The 21,090-nt window shown below is 44.3% G+C and overlaps 3 protein-coding genes across 4 annotated transcripts; 1 reads left to right on the top strand and 2 right to left on the bottom strand.

The window, feature by feature from the left end:
* Positions 1 to 3,885: 3,885 nt before the first annotated feature.
* LOC123741703 (tubulin beta-4B chain) lies at positions 3,886 to 6,775 on the bottom strand. Its single transcript, XM_045715392.2, has 4 exons — positions 6,601 to 6,775; positions 5,827 to 5,935; positions 5,343 to 5,453; positions 3,886 to 5,242 (listed from the first exon to the last, which is right to left on the bottom strand). The coding sequence occupies exons 1-4, from the start codon at positions 6,655 to 6,657 to the stop codon at positions 4,185 to 4,187; spliced, it is 1,335 nt and encodes a 444-aa protein (XP_045571348.1). The 5' UTR covers positions 6,658 to 6,775; the 3' UTR covers positions 3,886 to 4,184.
* A 2,757-nt stretch (positions 6,776 to 9,532) lies between these two features.
* LOC106601615 (zinc-binding protein A33) lies at positions 9,533 to 11,728 on the top strand. Its single transcript, XM_045715395.2, is given in 6 exon segments — positions 9,533 to 9,708; positions 10,371 to 10,602; positions 10,725 to 10,747; positions 10,849 to 10,967; positions 11,122 to 11,305; positions 11,307 to 11,728. Coding segments are annotated over 6 exon segments (921 nt in total). The 5' UTR covers positions 9,533 to 9,667; the 3' UTR covers positions 11,629 to 11,728.
* A 242-nt stretch (positions 11,729 to 11,970) lies between these two features.
* LOC106600671 (RNA polymerase I-specific transcription initiation factor RRN3) lies at positions 11,971 to 19,087 on the bottom strand. 2 transcript variants are annotated; one of them, XM_045715391.2, is made up of 18 exons: positions 18,997 to 19,087; positions 18,108 to 18,219; positions 17,926 to 17,982; positions 17,738 to 17,827; positions 17,514 to 17,643; positions 17,371 to 17,430; positions 16,789 to 16,852; positions 16,591 to 16,660; positions 16,404 to 16,502; positions 16,193 to 16,288; positions 15,953 to 16,082; positions 15,707 to 15,837; positions 15,466 to 15,596; positions 15,117 to 15,301; positions 13,232 to 13,340; positions 12,931 to 13,083; positions 12,702 to 12,792; positions 11,971 to 12,590 (listed from the first exon to the last, which is right to left on the bottom strand). In XM_045715391.2, the coding sequence occupies exons 2-18, from the start codon at positions 18,201 to 18,203 to the stop codon at positions 12,450 to 12,452; spliced, it is 1,833 nt and encodes a 610-aa protein (XP_045571347.2). In that variant the 5' UTR covers positions 18,204 to 18,219; positions 18,997 to 19,087; the 3' UTR covers positions 11,971 to 12,449. The 2 variants fall into 2 exon arrangements, with proteins under 2 accessions (XP_045571347.2, XP_045571346.2); XM_045715390.2 differs by lacking the exon at positions 18,997 to 19,087 and having other exon boundaries at positions 18,108 to 18,488.
* Positions 19,088 to 21,090: the final 2,003 nt, after the last annotated feature.

Genomic DNA, 21,090 nt, shown 5'->3' with positions numbered 1-21,090 from the left:
GTTGATGTTAGGTGGGCAGCTACAGTAGCTGAATGATGTTAACATCTTCGGGTTTTATTTCATTAAATGTATTTTATTTTATCTGGGTGCTCACGTCACCTACTAACACCCTGGTACTACCCATAGCTCCGGTTCTCCTCAGTCTGAGAAAACACTGAGAGAGAAAGGTATGTGTAGCAGATTACTCCTTTGTAGAAGTCCGTAAAGTGAAATAAATAAAACGTCCCAAGGTTAATGCTGTAGATATTGTTATAAGGGAGTGTGAGACTATTGAAACACGTAACTTTCAGAGTTTTATTGTTGTTATTAATATAGTTTACAGAGTGCTAAAAGTGTTGCTAGCTAGCATGCCTTTCTGTGATGCAGACGGCTAGCTGAGCACCGGCTAGTGATGGTGTTGCATTATGGGAGATGTCGTTTTGGCCCTCTAAGCTCTGAATGGGATAAAGGCGATTTCACGTTGTAACTTGTTTGTGTTGCAGTGTTTTTGTACATGAGTTGTTGTATTTTGGTACTGTCAACACTGAAAGCACCTAGCAATGTATTGGGGATGTGAGACAGGATATGTGTTTTACCTTTCTTCATGCTCCTGTATAGAACAGCTTGTCAGGTGGTGCATTGGAGACTGATGTGTTCCTGTCCTGTCTTTTCACAATACTATTGCAGGTATGGTTCTATTGTCTAAGAATTAAGATTATACATTCTTTGTATTAAGGACTGGTTATTATTTTATACTATACATTATGGCTTTATGTATGAGTGTGATTGTGAGAGTCTGAGAAAACACTGAGAGAGAAAGAACAGCTTGTCAGGTGGTGCATTGGAGACTGATGTGTTCCTGTCCTGTCTTTTCACAATACTATTGCAGATCAACATAAAAGCCTAAAAGACAGCCGTGGTGTTGCTCTTCATTTCATGGATTCTCCTGTGGTGCATAGTAAAGCCACTACAGTAGTAGGTTATTAAATCAATATTCTGAAACTGACTGTGGTCAAGAGAAACACCCTGCAAGTGTGATCAAACAGGTAGTCCCTCCTGTGAAGCCCCCTCCCATTATGTAAATCCAACAATTTTTTTACAGGCTTCACAGGAAGAAACTTGGTTTGGCATTGATGTTGTGTACATTGTTAAGGTGTTGCTGTAACATCAACAGTACTTTACAGGCAGCTAGTGGTAAGTAAGTTAATGTATTTCATATTGCAGTAGAACTACTGTAATTTAAATACAGTGTCAAAATAAGTACTGTGTAATGACACATGGTACAATACCATAGAATTTAGTGTATTATACTGTAAAAAAGTAAATGCTACTGTAATCATAATTAATGAATGACATTCATTAAGGTGAGATTGGGTTTGTATTTCACAGTATTTTACTGTAATTAAATGGGATTGGTGGAGGCAGGTTGGCTGCTAGGTATAGCTCTCTTTCGTATCGTCTGAGATCCCCAAAGATTGGAAAGCTGCCGCGGTCATCCCGCTCTTCAAAGGGGGAGACACTCTAGACCCAAACTGTTACAGACCTATATCTATCCTACCCTGCCTTTCTAAGGTCTTCGAAAGCCAAGTTAACAACCGGATCACCAACCATTTCGAATCCCACCGTACCTTCTCTGCTATGCAATCTGGTTTCCGAGCTGGTCATGGGTGCACCTCAGGCACGCTCAAGGTCTTAAACGATATCATAACTGCCATCGACAAAAGACAATACTGTGCAGCCGTATTCATCGACCTGGCCAAGGCATTCAACTCTGTCAATCTCCGCATTCTTAATGGCAGGCTCAACAGCCTTGGTTTCTCAAATAACTGCCTCGCCTGGTTCACCAACTACTTCTCAGACAGAGTTCAGTGTGTCAAATCGGAGGGCCTGTTATCCAGACCTCTGGCAGTCTCTATGGGGGTGCCACAGGGTTCAATTCTCGGGCCAACTCTTTTTTCTGTATACATTTACATTTTAGTCATTTAGCAGACGCTCTTATACAGAGCGACTTACATTTCATTTCATACATTTTTTATTTTTTTTCCCCGTACTGGCCCCCCGTGGGAATCGAACCCACAACCCTGGCGTTGCAAACACCATGCGTTGCAAACACCATGCTCTACCAACTGAGCTACAGGGACATCAATGATGTCGCTCTTGCGGCTGGCGATTCTCTGATCCACCTCTACGCAGATGACACCCTTCTGTATACTTCTAGCCCTTCTTTGGACACTGTGTTCACTAACCTCCAGACGAGCTTCAATGAAATACAACTCTCCTTCCGTGGCCTCCAACTGCTCTTAAATGCAAGTAAAATTAGATGCATGCTCTTCACCGATCGCTGCCCGCACCTGCCCGCCCACCTAGCATCACTACTCTGGACGGCTCTGACTTAGAATATGTGGACAACTACAAAACCTAGGTGTCTGGTTAGACTGTAAACTCTCCTTCCAGACTCATATTAAGCATCTCCAATCCAAAATTAAATCTAGAATCGGCGTCCTATTTCACAACAAAGCATCCTTCACTCATGCTGCCAAACATACCCTCGTAAAACTGACTATCCTACCGACCCTTGACTTTGGCAGTGTCATTTACGAAATAGCCTCCAACACTATACTCAGCAAATTGGATGCAGTCTATCTGTTTTGTCACCAAAGCCCCATATACTACCCACCACTGCGACCTGTATGCTGTTAGCTGGCCCTCCCTTCATATTCGTCGCCAAACCCACTGGCTCCAGGTCACCTATGTCTTTGCTAGGTAAAACTGCCCCGCCTTATCTCAGCTCACTGGTCACCATAGCAGCACCCACCTGTAGCACGCACTCCAGCAGGTATATTTCACTGGTCACCCCCACACATATCTCCCTCACCAACTTTAAGCACCAGCTGTCAGAGCAGCTTACAAATCATTGCACCTGTACATAGCCCATCTGTAAATAGCCCATCCAACTACCTCATCCCCATATCGTTTTTTTCTTCCTTTGCACCCCAGTATTTCTACTTGCACATTCATCTTCTGCACATCTATCACTCCAGTGTTTATTTGCTAAATTGTAATTATTTCGCCACTACGGCCAATTTATTGCCTTACCTCCCTCATCTTACCTCATTTGCACACACTGTATATAGACTTTTTCTATTGTGTTATTGACTGTACGTTTGTTTATTCTGTGTGTAACTCTGTGTTGTCGTTTGTGTTGCACTGCTTTGATTTATCTTGGCCAGGTCGCAGTTGTAAATGAGAACTTATTCTCAATTGGTCTACCTGGTTAAATAAAGGTGAAAAAATAAATACATTACAGCATATCAATGAATATTTGGTGTTGTGTACCACTTGCACTTCTAGAGGCTTTAACAAAGGCTTCCAAACCGGCAGCGACTACAGGGCAAAGCAGGCCAAAGGGACATGGCAAAATGCTCAAACATTAAAGGTTGAAGACTTGCTACCACTCTCATCTGTCCCCTATATATTTTAAATTGAAGGGGCACGGTAACCACATAGGAGTTAGATCCGTACAGCATTCTCACTAACAGGTGAAAAAAAAATATTACCTTACAAGGCACGCCTCAAAATATATTAAATGTGCCATAAACAAAATGTTTTTGGCACCCCAAAAATACAGTACGGTACTGTATTTTGTGGGAAGGAATTACAGTACCATTCGAAATACAACATTTTCCCACTGCACCATAATTTACCTACCATGGTCCAAAGTATTCTATCTGCATTCCTATGGGATAGTTGACCTGCTGGTTGTACGTCAGTGCCACTTACTGACGTACAACCGCACGTCAGATGATGGACTGAGTGTTTTTACAGAAAAAATAAAATAAAATTGTAAACATAGAAAATTATCTCAGGTATTGAAAGGGTGATTTAAGTAAAGCAACACACCTAGCATTGGAACACATCATTCATTTATTCACATAATTCAATTTAGACATCTAGTAATTGAGTTACAGCTTGCTGCTTTCATAAGAAACCTCATGTTAGAATACCCTCTGACTTCTAGGATGAGCACTGAAAACCTTACAGGATACTAATTAGACTGAAGGGAAGAGATCTTTGAGCACATTAATTTAATTATCACAAATCTGAGTTTCCTTTTCATTAACATTAACTTAAATCAATCAAGTTGTGCTTTGGGGACAGGACGGAGGGGAGTGATAGACTGTTTGGCAGTTGAGTGACTGGGTGGTTTAGGCGGCTTCCTCTTCTCCCTCCTCTTCAAACTCGCCCTCCTCAGCGGTGGCATCTTGGTACTGCTGGTACTCAGACACCAGGTCATTCATGTTGCTCTCAGCCTCAGTGAACTCCATCTCATCCATACCCTCTCCGGTGTACCAGTGAAGGAAGGCCTTACGGCGGAACATGGCAGTGAACTGCTCAGAGATACGCTTGAACAGCTCCTGGATGGCTGTGCTGTTGCCGATGAAGGTGGCAGACATCTTGAGGCCGCGGGGTGGGATGTCGCAGACAGCGGTCTTCACGTTGTTGGGGATCCATTCCACAAAGTAGCTGCTGTTCTTGTTCTGGACGTTGAGCATCTGCTCGTCAACCTCCTTCATGGACATGCGACCACGGAAGATGGCGGCTACGGTGAGGTAACGGCCATGACGAGGGTCACAGGCCGCCATCATGTTCTTGGAGTCGAACATCTGCTGGGTGAGCTCAGGCACGGACAGGGCGCGGTACTGTTGGCTCCCCCTGCTGGTGAGGGGGGCGAAGCCGGGCATGAAGAAGTGTAGGCGGGGGAAGGGCACCATGTTGACAGCCAGTTTGCGGAGGTCGGCGTTGAGCTGGCCAGGGAAACGAAGGCAGGTGGTCACTCCACTCATGGTGGCTGACACCAGGTGGTTGAGGTCTCCATAGGTGGGTGTGGTGAGCTTGAGAGTGCGGAAGCAGATGTCGTAGAGGGCTTCGTTGTCGATGCAGAAGGTCTCATCTGTGTTCTCCACCAGCTGATGCACAGAGAGGGTGGCATTGTAGGGCTCCACCACTGTGTCGGACACTTTAGGAGAGGGCACCACGCTGAAGGTGTTCATGATTCGGTCAGGGTACTCCTCGCGGATCTTGCTGATGAGCAGGGTGCCCATGCCAGAGCCAGTACCCCCACCCAGAGAGTGGGTGAGCTGGAAGCCCTGGAGGCAGTCACAGCTCTCTGCCTCCTTCCTCACTACATCCATGACAGAGTCTACCAGCTCTGCTCCCTCTGTGTAGTGGCCCTTGGCCCAGTTGTTTCCAGCTCCACTCTGGCCTGCAGACAGAAGTGTCATAACCCATTATTTCCTGGACAAGATTTTAGAAGTAGTCTACCACCAAATCTCATATCTGCACTGAACACACCAACCACTCACCGAAGACAAAGTTGTCTGGCCTGAAGATCTGTCCGAAGGGGCCAGACCTGACAGAGTCCATGGTGCCCGGCTCCAGATCCACCAGAATGGCACGGGGGACATACTTCCCACCTGAAAAATCAAATCAAAATCAAATCAAATTTTATTTGTCACATACACATGGTTAGCAGATGTTAATGCGAGTGGAGCGAAATGCTTGTGCTTCTAGTTCCGACCATGCAGTAATATCTAACAAATAATCGAACAATTTCACAACAACTACCTTATACACACAAGTGTATGTACATAAAATAAGAATAGGGAAATGTTGGGCATACTGAAACTATTGTTGAGGTACATGTTTTATGTATGTATTATTTGTTTGTATAAGTGTAATCAGTTAATTTTTCCTAATTAAAACAGCAGTTTATTTAATTGTGCATGTTTCAATAATTGGAGACATTGTGGTTTATGTATGCAATGCTATATAATGTGCATACTGTACCTGAGGCCTCATTGTAGTACACATTGATCCTGTCTAGCTGCAGGTCGCTGTCTCCATGGTAGGTGCCAGTTGGGTCGATGCCATGCTCATCACTGATCACCTCCCAGAACTGAGACAGTGAGAGGAAGAGAGAGAATTAGAGCGAGCGAGGGAGGGTACAGGGGGATGAGATGCAAGTCAATAGCAATACACAGAAGCATCCATTTAAAACGCAAGTTAGAATACAAATAAATAGATAATGCAATGTGTATTTTCTGTTGCATGGACATTTACCTTTTCAAGAGCAACACAAATAGCATGACTTGCATTAAATATTTCCTTTGCATAATTATGTTATCGTCTAAATGCTTCAAATGATGCATTAAAATGCCATTTAGACCGAAATATTAATCAGGTTGAATATGTAATGTCATAAGAGGGAGGACGGAGGTATTCTAGTAGGCTACCATATCTTTCCCTTCAACGCCCATATTTACAAGGACCCCAAATAACCATTGGGAATGAATCAGCGGGGGAAAAAATCAGAACATGTCATATCGTATGCAACAGCGATTAAAATGTAGTTTATCTTGTGCACGGAATGATCATGCATTTTTCGTCCATGGTAGCCTATTATAGCCTATCGAGGATGCAGTCTTATGGGTGGATTACAAGCGGCCATTCTTAATTTAGCTACGCACTACGCAGAGAGAACGAGAGGTTTATCTAGGTCGCATGCAATCCCCAAATGAAGCAATATATTTTATTGATATACAAACAAGAGAAGAGTAATACCTTGGCTCCAATCTGGTTTCCGCACTGTCCGGCTTGCAGATGCACTATTTCGCGCATTTTGGATGGAAGAAAGGGCGTTAGCTGTGAGGATTCGACGGTGGAACGAGAAGGTACTGGGCTTGGAGGACTCTCTTTGTCTTCTTACCCAGCTGACTGAATCATGGACCCGCCTCTCCTGCTACTACTGGGCCGAATCGGTGGTGCAACCTGACGTCATCCCCATGGTAACGACAGACCGGAGGAAAAAGGGGGATACATCATCCTAGGCTCGTGGAGAGAGCGGATAGGATGCTGTGATTTGGATCTCGCCATTTTATTTTATTTAACCTTTATTTAACTAGGCAAGTCCGTTAAGAACAAATTCTTATTTACAGTGACGGTCTACCAAAAGGCAAAAGGCCTCCTGCGAGGACGGGCCCTGGGATAAAAAATAAATAATAGTAATAATAATAAATACAATATATAAATACAGGGCAAAACACACATCACAACAAGAGAGACAAAACAACACTACATAAAGTGAGACCTAAGACAACAACATAGCAAGGCAGCAACTCATGACAAAACAGCATGGTAGCAACACAACATAACAACAACATGGTACAAACATTATTGGGCACAGTCAACAGCACAAAAGTCAAGAAGGTAGAGACAACAATACATCACACAAAGCAGCCACAACTGTCAGTAAGAGTGTCCATGATTGAGTCTTTGAATGAAGAGATTGTTCCAGAGATGAATGAGTGTTCCAGAGATGCGCAGTTACACGACTATAGTCCCTGAGAGGTGTAGTGATAGCTGCATGCATCCTACAATAAAATCTCTTGTGAGTAGCCTGAAATTATCATTGTCATCAAGCCACTAATTAATGTTCATAGATTTTCCCCAATAATATAAAGTGGTCACAATCACATGTAGTGATACACAAGCTACAAACCACATACTGTGGACTGATGTTGAGAGTTTCAATTTCCTTGGTCTCCACATCACCAACGAACTATCATGGTCCAAACACACCAAGACAGTCGAGAAGAGGGCAGAACAAAACCTTTTCCCCCTCAGGAGACTGAAAAGATTTGGCATGGGTCCCCAGATCCTCAAAAGGTTCTACAGCTGCACCATCGAGAGCATCCTGACCGGTTGCATCACCGCCTGGTATGTCAACTGCTCGGCATCTGACCGTAAGGCGCTACAGAGGGTAGTGCGAACGACCCAGTTCATCACTGGGCCGTTCAGGGGAAAGCCCATAAAATTGTCAGACTCCAGTCACCCAAGTTATAGACTGTTTTCTCTGATACCGCACAGCAAGCGGTCCCGGAGTGCCAAGTGTAGGACCAAAAGGCTCCGCAACAGCTTCTACCCCCAAGCCATAAGACTGCTGAACAATTAATCAAATCGGCACTGGACAATTTACATTGACCCCCCCCCCCCCCCCTCCCTTTTGTACACTGCTGCTACTCGCTGTTTATTATCTATGCATAGTCACTTGTGTTACTTTTTATTATTACTTTTTATTTTATTTTCTTAACTCTTCTTGAACTGCACTGTTGGTTAAGGGCTTGCAAGTAAGCATTTCACGGTAAGGTCTACACTTGTTGTATTCGGCGCATGTGACAAATCAAGTTTGATTTGATTTGATATTGACACCAAGCAACAATAACAAATATTTTAAAATACCACACTGGAGGTGGAGGCAGATGGTTGATTTGTTTTAAACCAATATCATGAAACCTTGAGTTTTCAAGGGAAACACAGGCTAGCCTCTCCAAACCCCTTTCTCCCCCTATGAACCCCTCTTCATCCCCTTTCCTAATGTAAATGCAATGAAACTGCACAGGCTTTTGGGGAAGAAACTTGGTTTGCCATTGAGGTTGTGGAAGGGGAAGATTAGGCCTACAGAATACCTTTTGATGCTTAGCCCTATATGTGCATTCATCGGTGTCAAAAGCACTGGCATATAATTATTGCTTTAGATTACACAGTTATCCCCATTGTAAGTTTTATTTGCAAATGATTAATATAGTGCAAGGTACAAACAGGTATAACAGTTGTATACAATAGGTAATGATGTGTATGGTATTTACGTTAGGTCTACATTGTACCTGCCTTTGTGATAACCATGTAAATACATATGTTTTAGGAGCACAAGTTAATGTGAGGCCAATTTTATTTATGAGGATTTTACCAATAATTTTTGTATTATTTTGGTTGATCATATTTTCATCCTGCTTCATAAGATATATCTTGACAGTCGTCTTTCATTTTTCAGTCTTTTAAAGGCTTTTAAAGTTATTGATTGTGTATCTCTATCCACAACCTTTAACAATGTTGCTATTCAAAACATGTAACAGGTTCTAGGCTAAACCAGTCTGCAGCTATTCCACATGTGACCAATAGGGCTCGACTTCCTGTTTCACGTTGCTGTCTGTCACACAGTACTGTGTGTCTCTGGAGTCACACACAAACACAACTCAACAGACAGGAAAACAGCCTGCACTTTTAAGGTCTGGCATTAGAACAAGAACAATGGAAGAATAGGCACTTTGAGTATCTGTTTTGAAAATCAAAAGGGAGTTGATTTCTGAAAGAAAAAGTAAATAATCTCCACATTTATATGCTTGACATGGGAATGTAGTATTGTTTAAGCCAGAGGATATCTTCTTCACAGACTCCCGGTACCTGATCAGGTGAAGACATACATGTCATCCAGTGTGTGTCTCCCAGAGGAGGATCTCTCCTGTCCTGTGTTCTGTGACATCTTCAGGGACCCTGTCCTCCTACCATGTAGCCACAGCTTTTGTAAGACCTGCTTACAACGCTACTGGAACACCTCAGCCCTCAGACAGTGCCCTCCCTGTCTGCAGGAGAAGAGCTTCCAAGCGCACCCCTCCCTCCAACCTGGCTCTGAAGAACCTCTGTGAAGTTTTGCAACAGGGCAGGATTCAGAGCTCAGCGGAGGGGAATAGGGTACTTTGTAGTCTACATGGAGAGAGACTCAGACTCTTCTGTCTGGTGGACAAGCAGCCTGTCTGTGTAGTGTGCCAAGCCTCGAAAATACACAAGAACCATGAAAGCGTACCCACAGAGAAGGCAGCACAGGGTTGCAAGGTGAGAGACTGAATAATAATTGAAATGACTCTAGTATGTATATGCATGAAATAACTTGGCAACGTCTTTTTTCATAGTTAACGTTGCCATTTTCTCATGTAAGGGGCCTGTGGCCCCTGGCAGTAGAATGCTGTTAATCAGGTCTATCCTGACAGTATATGCGAGTGTACAGTATTAGCAGAGAAATATAGCAGAGAAATTCCAAAGTGTGTAAAGTATTATATCTGCATTCCTATGGGATAATATCTGATCTGCTGGTTGTACGTCAGTGAGTGGTGTTGATGGACATAGTGTGTTTGCAGAGTAAAACATCTTTAAACATAGTAAATTATCTCGGGTATTGAAAGGGTTATTTTAGTCAAGCGACACACCTGGCATTGAACCTATTGTTCATTTATTTCACATAATTAAATCTAGACGTCTAATTGAGTTACAGCTTGCTGCTTTCATAAGAAACCTCCCGTCAGAATACCCTCTTGTAGGATGAGCTCAACGTAGTACTGAAAACCTTACAGGATTCTTCTGGACTCCCTCATTAGACTGAAGGGAACCTCTGAAGAGATGCTCGAGGACATTAAGGTCATCTCCACAGATGTCATCTATGTTTCCTTTTCATTTAAATGAACTCAAATGCATCAAGTTGTGCTCTAACTGCCCCTCAGAATCAGGCCCTGGAGACAGAGGCAGATAAAGGATCTGTTTGTTGAACTCCACCAGTTCTTGTATGATGAAGAGGCAGCGAGGCTAGCTGCTCTGAAGGAGGAGGAAGAGGAGACAATAGGGGTGATGAAGAGTATGGTGACAAAGGCTGCAGCAGGGATGCTATACCTCAAAGAGACTATAACAGTCATAACACAGGAGATGACAGATGCTGAAGACATGACATTGCTCCAGGTTTGTATTGGCACAATTTATACATTATACACAAATTAAATAAAGCCAGAATAATCATTTTTGAGGAGGATGGGATTTATTTTTTTATTCAGACACAATATTACACTTTCTTTGTTTTCCAGAACTTTAAAGTCACTATAGAGAGGTATGTTGAAATCCCCCACCTCTGTCTATCATTCTATTTTTTCCTCCCTCTCTCTGCTTTGGAATACTGAACAGGACAATTGTATTATTTTGTCATTTCAGAGCCCAGTGCACAGGGCAGGGTCCAGAGAGGATTTCAGGGGTGCTGATTGATGTGGCCAAGCACCTCTGTAACCTCAAGTACAGAGTCTGGAAGAAAATGCTTCTGCATGTTGAATACAGTAAGTCAATTTCAATGGTTAACAGAGATGAGGAGATAAGGAAGTTAACTCCCACAGCATTTTAACCTGGCAGAGGGAAGCTAAAACAGTGGTGAATGACCCAAACCCTTTCCCTGTCTCTAACCCAGTCTCTGGCCCATTTTCTCCTCTTCAGCTCCTGTGACCTTGGACCCAAACACAGCCCACCCCTGCCTTTTACTGTCACATGACCTCACGTCCCTTGAGTACACCAGCCAGCCCCACCGTCTCCCTGACAACCCTGAGCGCTTCCACATGGTTGCAGAGGTCCTGTGCATGACCGGGCTTAGCTCAGGAAGCCACTGCTGGGTAGTGGATATTGGATGTACACAACTGGATTCTGGGCGTGGCCTGTACGTCTGTCACCAGGAATGTGGAGGTCCAGGCCAGGCCCGAGAACAGGTTTTGGACCATGTGTCTGCGAGACAGGGAGTACAGAGCGATGACCTCACCCCCAACAGCCGTGACAGTCACAGAGAAACTCAAGAGGGTCAGAGTGCAGCTGGACTGGGTCAAGGGCCAAGTGTCTTTCTTTGACCCTGCTGATGACGATACACCCCTTTACTCTTTCTCACACAAGTTCAGAGAAAGTGTTTCCGTATTTTTATACGCAAAGCAAACACCCTCTGACAATCCTACCTGAGAGGACGTGTGTTACAGTGCAACATAGTGGGGCAGGGCATCCTTGTACAGTTCCCAACTGATCATTATTTACAATAAATTAATTTCTGTCAACCCACAAATAGACTTTCATTTACAGGGTAGTGTATGTCAACTATGTAATTGATACTCCATACAAGCACAAGTTTACAGAAATAATGTTTCCTTTTTCATCTACTGCAGGTGACCTTTCTTACAAGTATCTGTTCTGGTTAAGAATTTCAATAAGGGAACATGTTTACAATCTGTAAAATTATATAAATCATAAAAATGTGTTGTTCAGAACTTGATACAAATTGTAGATCAGAGAAAACCAAAATCAATGAACCATTGAAAGTGTCAGATATATATTTTTTGTAAATACAGTTACCGTCGTTGAGAACACAATCTACTTACGATTTTCCCATCCTAGATAAAACAAATAAATTCTTTCGATAGTTGAGTTAAATGAACTTATTCACTATTAACCAGTTATAACGTGTTAACTGCTATAACATAGAACCATTATTAGAAAATGAATAGCTCTAGCCACGCATTGTACACTGTGTTCAAAATCTTTTGCATCCTGGAGTAGGTTCTTGATGGGGTGATGATTGCAGATGGTTCCGACTGATACTTCTCTTCAGAGATGATAGGGAAGGATGGACCAGTCCATTTTAAAACAGCAGGGGGTCAAAATCAGAACAGTCTATGGTAAGATCATTTAATATTCCATTTGAAAATGTTAAAGCTGGGTGTCTCTGTATGAAGGCGCTCAGGGTTGTGGATGAGTCCATGTTAAATACGGGGGTGTCAGAAGTATCTCTATAGGAAGGCGATGGGCGGGGAGCCCACATTGCTGGGGCTGTGGAGGTGTGACTCATATGAGCCAGGGGTCATACCCATCACACCCTTTGTCTCCGGCGTCTCCCCTCGCAGGAAGTCATCCTCATCTGCATCCGAGCACTGAGACAGAGAGAAAACAGCCAATCAAACCACAAAAAACAACCAATAGGGAGACACACAGCATCCAATCATGTGTGTGCCTGAGAGAATACAAGAGTGTCTGTGTTTTACCTGTCTGACTCTCTTGGTGGTGACGGTGTCCACTTCAGTGTCTGCTGGCTCCTCCCACACCTGGTAGAGGGGCTCGATGAGTTTACTTGACCTGGAGAGGAGAAAAACATGAGCAGAAATGGAAAATGAACTCTTCTTAGAGTTCAGGTTGTACTACTGCCATTTCCAACCAATTTCTCCTGTTTTGTGCCTACTGATAAGTGGTCCCTGAGAAGGGTTCATGGGTTACCTCTTGAGCACGTAGGGGTCGAAGGGGAAGAAACTGTCCAGGGGGTTGGTGTTGGTGGACACACAGTCGCCCCCCACGGAGCTGCGGACCACGGGGAGAACATGGCGGCTGTTCCTCTCGATGATGGTGTAGCAGAACACCAACTGGTACTTTCTGTGGATGGATGGATGGATGGATACACGTCTGGGTCAAACAACCACTTCACATTTTTAGAAGCAGACAGAAACTAACACAGTGCTGTAGCAGAGTGTAATTGATGTGTGACTGGCTAAAAGGGTGGTTGGTTGGTGTACCACGGTACCTGGTGATGGCAGCAAACATGTTGGTGACGGCAGGCAGGCAGACCTTCAGAGGGTTGAGCTGACACATCACTATCCTCTCTAGGTTCAGACCCTGCAGGTACGCCAGCCCTGGGGGGGGGGGAAACAGACATAGTTATAAAATACTGGACACTGGTAGAGAGCCCCCCCCCCCCCCCCCCACAGAGATTGCCAGGTCAGTGAGATTATATATATATATTGCTCAAAAAAATAAAGGGAACACTAAAATAACACATCCTAGATCTGAATGAATGAAATCATCTTATTAAATACTTTTCTTTACATAGTTGAATGTGCTGACAACAAAATCACACAAAAATAATCAATGGAAATCCAATTTGTCAACCCATGGAGGTCTGGATTTGGAGTCACACTCAAAATCAAAGTGGAAAACCACACTACAGGCTGATCCAACTTTGATGTAATGTCCTTAAAACAAGTCAAAATGAGGCTCAGTAGTGTGTGTGGCCTCCACGTGCCTGTATGACCTCCCTACAACGCCTGGGCATGCTCCTGATGAGGTGGCGGATGGTCTCCTGAGGGATCTCCTCCCAGACCTGGACTAAAGCATCCGCCAACTCCTGGACAGTCTGTGGTGCACTGGTCTGTTGGTGGATGGAGCGAGACATGATGTCCCAGATGTGCTCAATTGGATTCAGGTCTGGGGAACGGGCGGGCCAGTCCATAGCATCAATGCCTTCCTCTTGCAGGAACTGCTGAAACACTCCAGCCACATGAGGTCTAGCATTGTCTTGCATTAGGAGGAACCCAGGGCCAACCGCACCAGCATATGGTCTCACAAGGGGTCTGAGGATCTCATCTCGGTACCTAATGGCAGTCAGGCTACCTCTGGCGAGCACATGGAGGGCGTGCGACCCCCCCAAAGAAATGCCACCCCACACCATGACTGACCCACCGTCAAACAGGTCATGCTGGAGGATGTTGCAGGCAGCAGAACGTTCTCCACGGCGTCTCCAGACTCTGTCACGTCTGTCACATGTGCTCAGTGTGAACCTGCTTTCATCTGTGAAGAGCACAGGGCGCCAGTGGCGAATTTGCCAATCTTGGTGTTCTCTGGCAAATGCCAAATGTCCTGCACGGTGTTGGGCTGTAAGCACCCTCATGGAGTCTGTTTCTGACCGTTTGAGCAGACACATGCACATTTGTGGCCTGCTGGAGGTTATTTTGCAGGGCTCTGGCAGTGCTTCTCCTGCTCCTCCTTGCACAAAGGCGGAGGTAGCGGTCCTGCTGCTGGGTTGTTGCCCTCCTACGACCTCCTCCACGTCTCCTGATGTACTGGCCTGTCTCCTGGTAGCGCCTCCATGCTCTGGACACTACGCTGACAGACACAGCAAACCTTCTTGCCACAGCTCGCATTGATGTGCCATCCTGGATGAGCTGCACTACCTGAGCCACTTGTGTGGGTTGTAGACTCCGTCTCATGCTACCACTAGAGTGAAAGCACCGCCAGCATTCAAAAAAGTGACCAAAACATCAGCCAGGAAGCATAGGAACTGAGAAGTGGTCTGTGGTCACCACCTGCAGAACCACTCCCTTTATTGGGGGTGTCTTGCTAATTGCCTATAATTTCCACCTGTTGTCTATTCCATTTGCACAACAGCATGTGAAATGTATTGTCAATCAGTGTTGCTTCCTAAGTGGACAGTTTGATTTCACAGAAGTGTGATTGACTTGGAGTTACATTGTGTTGTTTAAGTGTTCACATACATACATACATACATACATACATATATATACATATATATATATATATATATATATATATATATCTCAACTGATACAACAAAACATTTAAAATTGTATCTGTGTGAGTATGTGTTTTACAAGCATGTGTAATCCCCCTACCTTTCTTCATGTCGCCCTCCAGGATGCTCCTGTGTCTGAAGATGAGTGTGTAGAAGACAGCCTGGCAGGCGTTGTAGAAGGGCCCGTGTAGCGTGATGTCACAGTAGGCCCGGGAGCCAGAGTCCTGGCTGTCTATGTATAGGTGGAGCCAGGGGACCAGCAGGTCCAGACACGCACGCACCGTACTGCAGGACGGAGAACACAGTCAGAGAATCTTAGTTAGGGAGTTAGGAGGGACCAGAGAGTATGCTGCGTAGAACCAACCACACCCCAACATGCTCTAAGAAGCCCTTTCTGAACAGCAAAGGTACACTTTTGAATATTTAGGAGGACAGAGGGTGTGACTCACGCGACGGGCAGGAAGCTGGCACGGGCCAGGAAGCTACCCATGTAGCCAGCGGCAGATTGGCGCAGTACTGCCGGGTGAGACGGGCTCTGCAGTAACCTCCACAGGTGTTCCAGAAACGCCTCTGCCAGAGCCTGAGAGAGGGGTCAAACACACAGCCAATCAATCCAGTTACCCACTCAACCGTTCTATAAAATGCCACTACTATAAAGTCGCACGGATGCACACTGTTGCGAGTACTGACCAGTCTGAAGCTGCAGAGGTAGAAGAGGGCGTATTGGACGTGACAGGAGGCGTGTGTAGGTAGGATAAGTTTATCAAACACACACACCAGGTCCTTGTATAGATCCTTAGTCTGCTCCACATCCAGACAACCTGCCAGATAGAGAGTAGAGGGGGAGAGATGGAGGGGTGGAAGGGGAGAGAGAAAGGGAGCAGAGTAAGCACTGTCTTGTCATATGTCTAGTGAGTGTGAAGACCCTGTGCTCACCGTTGACATGGCACATGTCCTTGATGAAGGCCAGCAGCACAACCATGAGAGTGTCCAGTCTCTCAGCGACAGGGTGGACCATCACATTGGTCCCTGCTGGACTGGACTTCACTGAACACACATCCTCATCCTGTGTGATAGAGAGAGAAGAGGGAAACGTCACACCACATCAGTCGTAAAATGGAGAACTATCACACCAGTGACTGCTGTATGTAAACCCTAGCAGATCTAGTCAGTCACCATGTCAAAGAGGCCCTCCTCCTCCTGCTCTCCTTTCATCTCCTGCTGCACAGCGTTCTCCTCCACCTCCTCTATCTCTCCCCGAGAAGCACTCACCTGGAACACAACACACAGTGTTAGCACACAAAAAACAGCTATTTCTCAGTGAAGAACTGGAAAGCCAACACACACACACACAGGAGCAACTGTGGCTTAACAAACACACACGTACGTCCAGTTTGAGCATCCTACTGATAATGAGTTCCAGGACGTCTCGTCGTAGAGAGGGGATGTACACCGCCACCCGCAGAAGGTTATGGACATAACACTCCTGGGGAGAGAGAAAGACAACCATACTGTACAACAATCTGACAATTAAAACAACAAACATGAGGCTACCAACCGTAGCCACTACTTACCAGGGTTCTGGAAGATTTCTGCACAAAAGGAAAGTTTTCAGTCAGAATGGGCATCAGGAAACGGCTGGTGCTGAAATGAGAAGGACGAAGAAAACATTTTGTTACCAGTTTGCATTGGGGGTCAACAATTCCCAAGGTCAGACCTGGGTCTGAAAATGATCCAGCAACATGTTGTAGGATTGTCTTATGGATACTTACGATGGGACATATCTGGCAATCAGCTGCAGGGCCTGATGACACTGGTCAAAATTTCTTGGAAGGTCTTCAAAAATCAAGAAAGAAGAGAAAAGGTTAAAATTGTGCATAAATGGAAAAAGTATTTGCCGTTTTGAACTAACATCCAACGTTGAACAAGTTGGATCTGTGAACTGGGTGTCATTATACCCTTTATATTGGAATGGAACATTGATTCTGTAACGTTTGAAATAAAAACAAATTGTAACATTGAAGTAAAACTAAGATTTATGAAGAGGTCTGTCAGCCTGACAAAAATCAGTAACCATAAGGGGTGGGACTCCTGCAGTGAAAGTCCCCAGTGCTAGAGTCTCCGTGCATTATCTTATCTACACCTCACCTCCCCTCTTATCATCCTCACTCTTCAAGGACTTTAGAAGTGTGCCTAGTTTCCCTAAAAGGACGAGCGGAGCAGCCTTTTACCAACCGCATTCTCAGATCACTATGAATTTACTGCAGTGTGTATTGCAATGAAACATTTCAGGGACTGTCCGTTGAACAATCTTGGTTTTCCATTGGAAACAGTAATGAAACAGTAACACCTACTTTCATCGTCATCATCCGAGTCTGAGATGTCCACTCCTCCCTCACAAATCTTCACTCTCTCTGGAAAGGAAGGAAAAACAATACGTCTTCAAAGTAGCCATATTGAGTTATCAGAATGTCCACGCAGACAGACAGGAACTCACTGGGTGTGAAGTTGGAGACCACCATCTTGAGGCAGGCCCGGAGGTAGACAGTCTGAGCAGATACCAGGTTACTGAGGAAGGCCAGATACTCCTCCACTACGGCAGGGCTTCGACCCAGCCACGGCAGCCTCTGGTACAGAGACAAGGGGTAGATACAGCATTAGAAAACTGTTCCTGGCCTGGGCAGTACTGTCCATCTCTTGATTCAAGTGTTCCATCCTCACCAGAACCACATAGATCAGCTGCTCATGGTCTTTGCTGAGTTGTGTCACACAATTCCGGAACTCCTGCAGCCAGTTGATGATTTGGGCATCCTGTCAAAAAAAGGAAGGCATTCTATTATCATTAAGACCTCTGGAAACTTCCTTGTTACACAGTACATGTAGCATAACTGCTAGTCGTGCTCATTTACCTTGATATCTGGATCTGCCAGCTGATGTTTCAACAACTCATAGTCACTGGTGTCTCCCTTGAAAAACAACCAACCAGCAGCAAATACTGTCATACGTATACCAGGTTATAACTACATTCCAGAATGAATCATATAAGTGTTTAAGGCATCCATGTTTGGTGTCACTGGATTGGAAATCTCACCTGTTTGAATTTCGCTAACGTGGCAACAACGTTGCCCCCAAACCGCACCGTCTTCAAGGGGGGAGTGTTCATGAAATCTCTCCCCTCAATCTCCATGCTTTACACACACGCACTGGGGAGGGGAGGATGGCGACAATAACGCGCGAGTAAATTAACTGAGATACAGAGTGGTAAGCAAGTATTGTGAACCATAAAGCATGACAACACAATACAGCTAGCTACCATTAGTTTGATGGTAATGCGTTTACAGCAACGTATTTGAAAGGCTTCAGTCTTACCAATCAAATTGAATAGTGTACAAATAGCTACAATTCTATTAGCAACGCAAAACGCTGTTTCGATCGTGATACAATGAAACGTGCCATCTCCATGCCGCTAACTTCACAACAGGAAGAGAAAATGGTGACCGATTTTATTTACGGAAATGAATGGTAGATTCTTCTTCCTGTACTAGCGCCGTGGTCTTCTATGGTGCATTACTGCTACCTACCGTGGCGGAGCATAGGCATATTTGATAGAACAGTTCCACCAGAACGTGCCACCTTTGCAATCGCTGCCTATCTGGATTGAGCGTTATCAATCCGACTCTAATACTGCACTCTAAATTTATGGGGAGGGATTAGAACATTGGACACTGCATTTGGGCTCCTGAGTAGCGCAACTGTCTAAGGCGTCACTACAATCCCTTGGTTCGAATCCAGGCTGAATCACATCCGGCCGTGATTGGGAGTCCCATAGGGCGGCGCACAATTGGCCCAGCGTCGTCTGGGTTAAGCCGTCATTGTAAATAAGAATTTGTTCTTAACTGACTTGCCTAGTTAAATAAATGTTAAATAAAATTGCAGGGAATGTTTTTTCAAGCAGTAGTGCAATACTTGACAGCGCTTACCTCAATTTAATACGTGGTGAAATCATGCTCGGAGTGTCTCTTCCAACAGTCCATCCAGCAGGCTCCCTACATGGTGGCGCATGGGTTCAACCTGGGCATGCAGCCTGGTCTGATAGACTAGACATAACATAGTAAACGTAAATTCGGGACTATCAAAGTAGAATTATATGTTATATTTGGTATGGTTACATAAGACAGATGGTTATTATTATGGTTATGAAATTAGGGTGTTGGTCGGGGTGGATGGGTAGGCATATAATGCGAATGTCTACCAATCCAAAGGTTGTGAGTTCAAATCTCATCAGGGATAACTTGAGCATTTTAGCTAATAAGCAACTTTTCAACTACTTACTACTTTTTAGCTATGCAACTGCTTAGCATGTTAGCTAACCCTTCCCCTAACCCTAACATGAACTATTTTAGCGAACCCTTCCCTAACCATAAGGTTAGCCACCGAGCTAGAATTTGTAACATATACTGCGTTTTGCAAATTCGTAACATATAGTGTGTTTTGCAAATTCATAACAAATAACATAACGTGGACATCCACAAGTGAATACATACCATATCAACCATATCCCACTAAAGGAGTGTCTCGGATTTACATACAGAATATTACGAAATGCACTGAGACCAAGTTGGGGCATGAGACCAAACCAGATGCTGGCTGAGCAGAAGCAGCAGTAACAGCAACAGGTCCAACAGCAACAAGCACAGCAGCAACAAGAACAGTACCTGAGGCAGTAGGCACTACGAGTATGTTCTTCTAACTATAGTTAGCTGTACAGTTATCCTACAACTCCTTTTGTTCACCATCAATTCATCCTCATTGCACCACAGACAGTATCTTTAGATACTCTGTTGTCACTATACATCAAGTGGCACAGCAGTCTAAGGAACTACATCTCAGTGCTTGAGGCATCACTACAGACACCCGTTTTTGAATCCAGGCTGTATCGCAACCGGCCGTGATTGGTACACAATTGGCCCAACGTCGTCCAAGTTTGGCCGGTGTAGGCCGTCATGGTAAATAAGAATTTGTTCTTAATAACTGACTTGCCTAGTTAAATAAAAAAAATAGATCTACAATGCAACGCATTGGCTTTAGGCAAATTTATTCCCACTGATTTATCAGATATCTACTCAATACTCTCAGTCGCTATATCTCAACACTACTCATCCACTCAAAGCCCTACACATCCACTCAGACATACCTGTACACACAGTATTACATTTCGGTCATCGAAAATGTTGTGCCAATTAGGCACAAACTGGTTGAATTATTTCACCAACAAAAAAATGCAATGTGATAACTTTGAATCAACAGTAATTCAACCAGTTTGTGTCCAGTGCAGTGGCAATTTTAGCATGCAAATCTTGGTGGGGCAAACAACATTTTTTTTTTAGGTCCATCCCAGCAAAGCCACTACACAACACAACAATAAACAATACATTAATTGCACTATAACGGTTACAAATGGTGCCAACAAACTGTTAGAGCCTACATAAAGCTGTCCCAACACCTTACCACTGCTACACCTGGCTTTCAGTGGAGCTTTGTCTGGCAGCGAAACAGTTAATTCAGCCTCATTTACTGCCTTTAAAAAAAAACATATCTTATATGGCTGACTTGCTTAAACAAATGTGGTTTCTACTGACAATTGAGATGTACAAACTATGGCATAAGGGGATGACGAGCGAATAAGAGGCAATCCGTAATTTGATTAAGACATTAATGAACGAGGTAGGATGGACGTAGTCAATATAACTATTTGCTCAGCACTTTTGAAATGTACAGCAACAGAATTCAGAACATGGACCTTTCTTACAGTATTCTCCCTGTACACCAAGTCAGAACCGTAGGATAAATAAAGGGGGCATATAAGCAGACAATGAAAGCTCTTACAATATTCAATTATGACATTTTGCTAAAACAGGCTATAGGCCTGTACACCAAGTCAGAACAGTAGGCTAAATTATGAGGGGGAAAGGGACCAAATTATTAGGGTGGATTGACAGCATGGCCAATGTTGAGTGTTTATCCTTTTAAGCTTGGAAAACTTGGACCACACACCCACTCCACTGAATAGCAGG

The sequence above is a fragment of the Salmo salar genome, chromosome 03 (genome assembly GCF_965601325.2).
Source record: "Salmo salar chromosome 03, fSalSal1, whole genome shotgun sequence".
Taxonomy (NCBI): Eukaryota; Metazoa; Chordata; class Actinopteri; order Salmoniformes; family Salmonidae; genus Salmo; species Salmo salar.
This window is presented reverse-complemented; position numbering and strand designations above follow the sequence as displayed.

What these genes read in the sequence shown, in the direction of transcription:
- LOC123741703 (XM_045715392.2), bottom strand. Translation starts at nt 6,657, where the DNA reads ATGCGCGAAATAGTGCATCTGCAAGCCGGACAGTGCGGAAACCAGATT. An exon ending in GAAACCAGATTGGAGCCAAG is followed by an intron (nt 5,936 to 6,600) that starts GTATTACTCTTC and finishes TCACTGTCTCAG; the next exon opens with TTCTGGGAGGTGATCAGTGA. An exon ending in GCCAGACAACTTTGTCTTCG is followed by an intron (nt 5,243 to 5,342) that starts GTGAGTGGTTGG and finishes TTCTGTCTGCAG; the next exon opens with GCCAGAGTGGAGCTGGAAAC.
- LOC106600671 (XM_045715391.2), bottom strand. Translation starts at nt 18,203, where the DNA reads ATGGAGATTGAGGGGAGAGATTTCATGAACACTCCCCCCTTGAAGACG. An exon ending in GGAGGGCGACATGAAGAAAG is followed by an intron (nt 13,341 to 15,116) that starts GTAGGGGGATTA and finishes CCCCCCCCCCAG; the next exon opens with GGCTGGCGTACCTGCAGGGT. An exon ending in CCACCAAGAGAGTCAGACAG is followed by an intron (nt 12,591 to 12,701) that starts GTAAAACACAGA and finishes TCTCTGTCTCAG; the next exon opens with TGCTCGGATGCAGATGAGGA.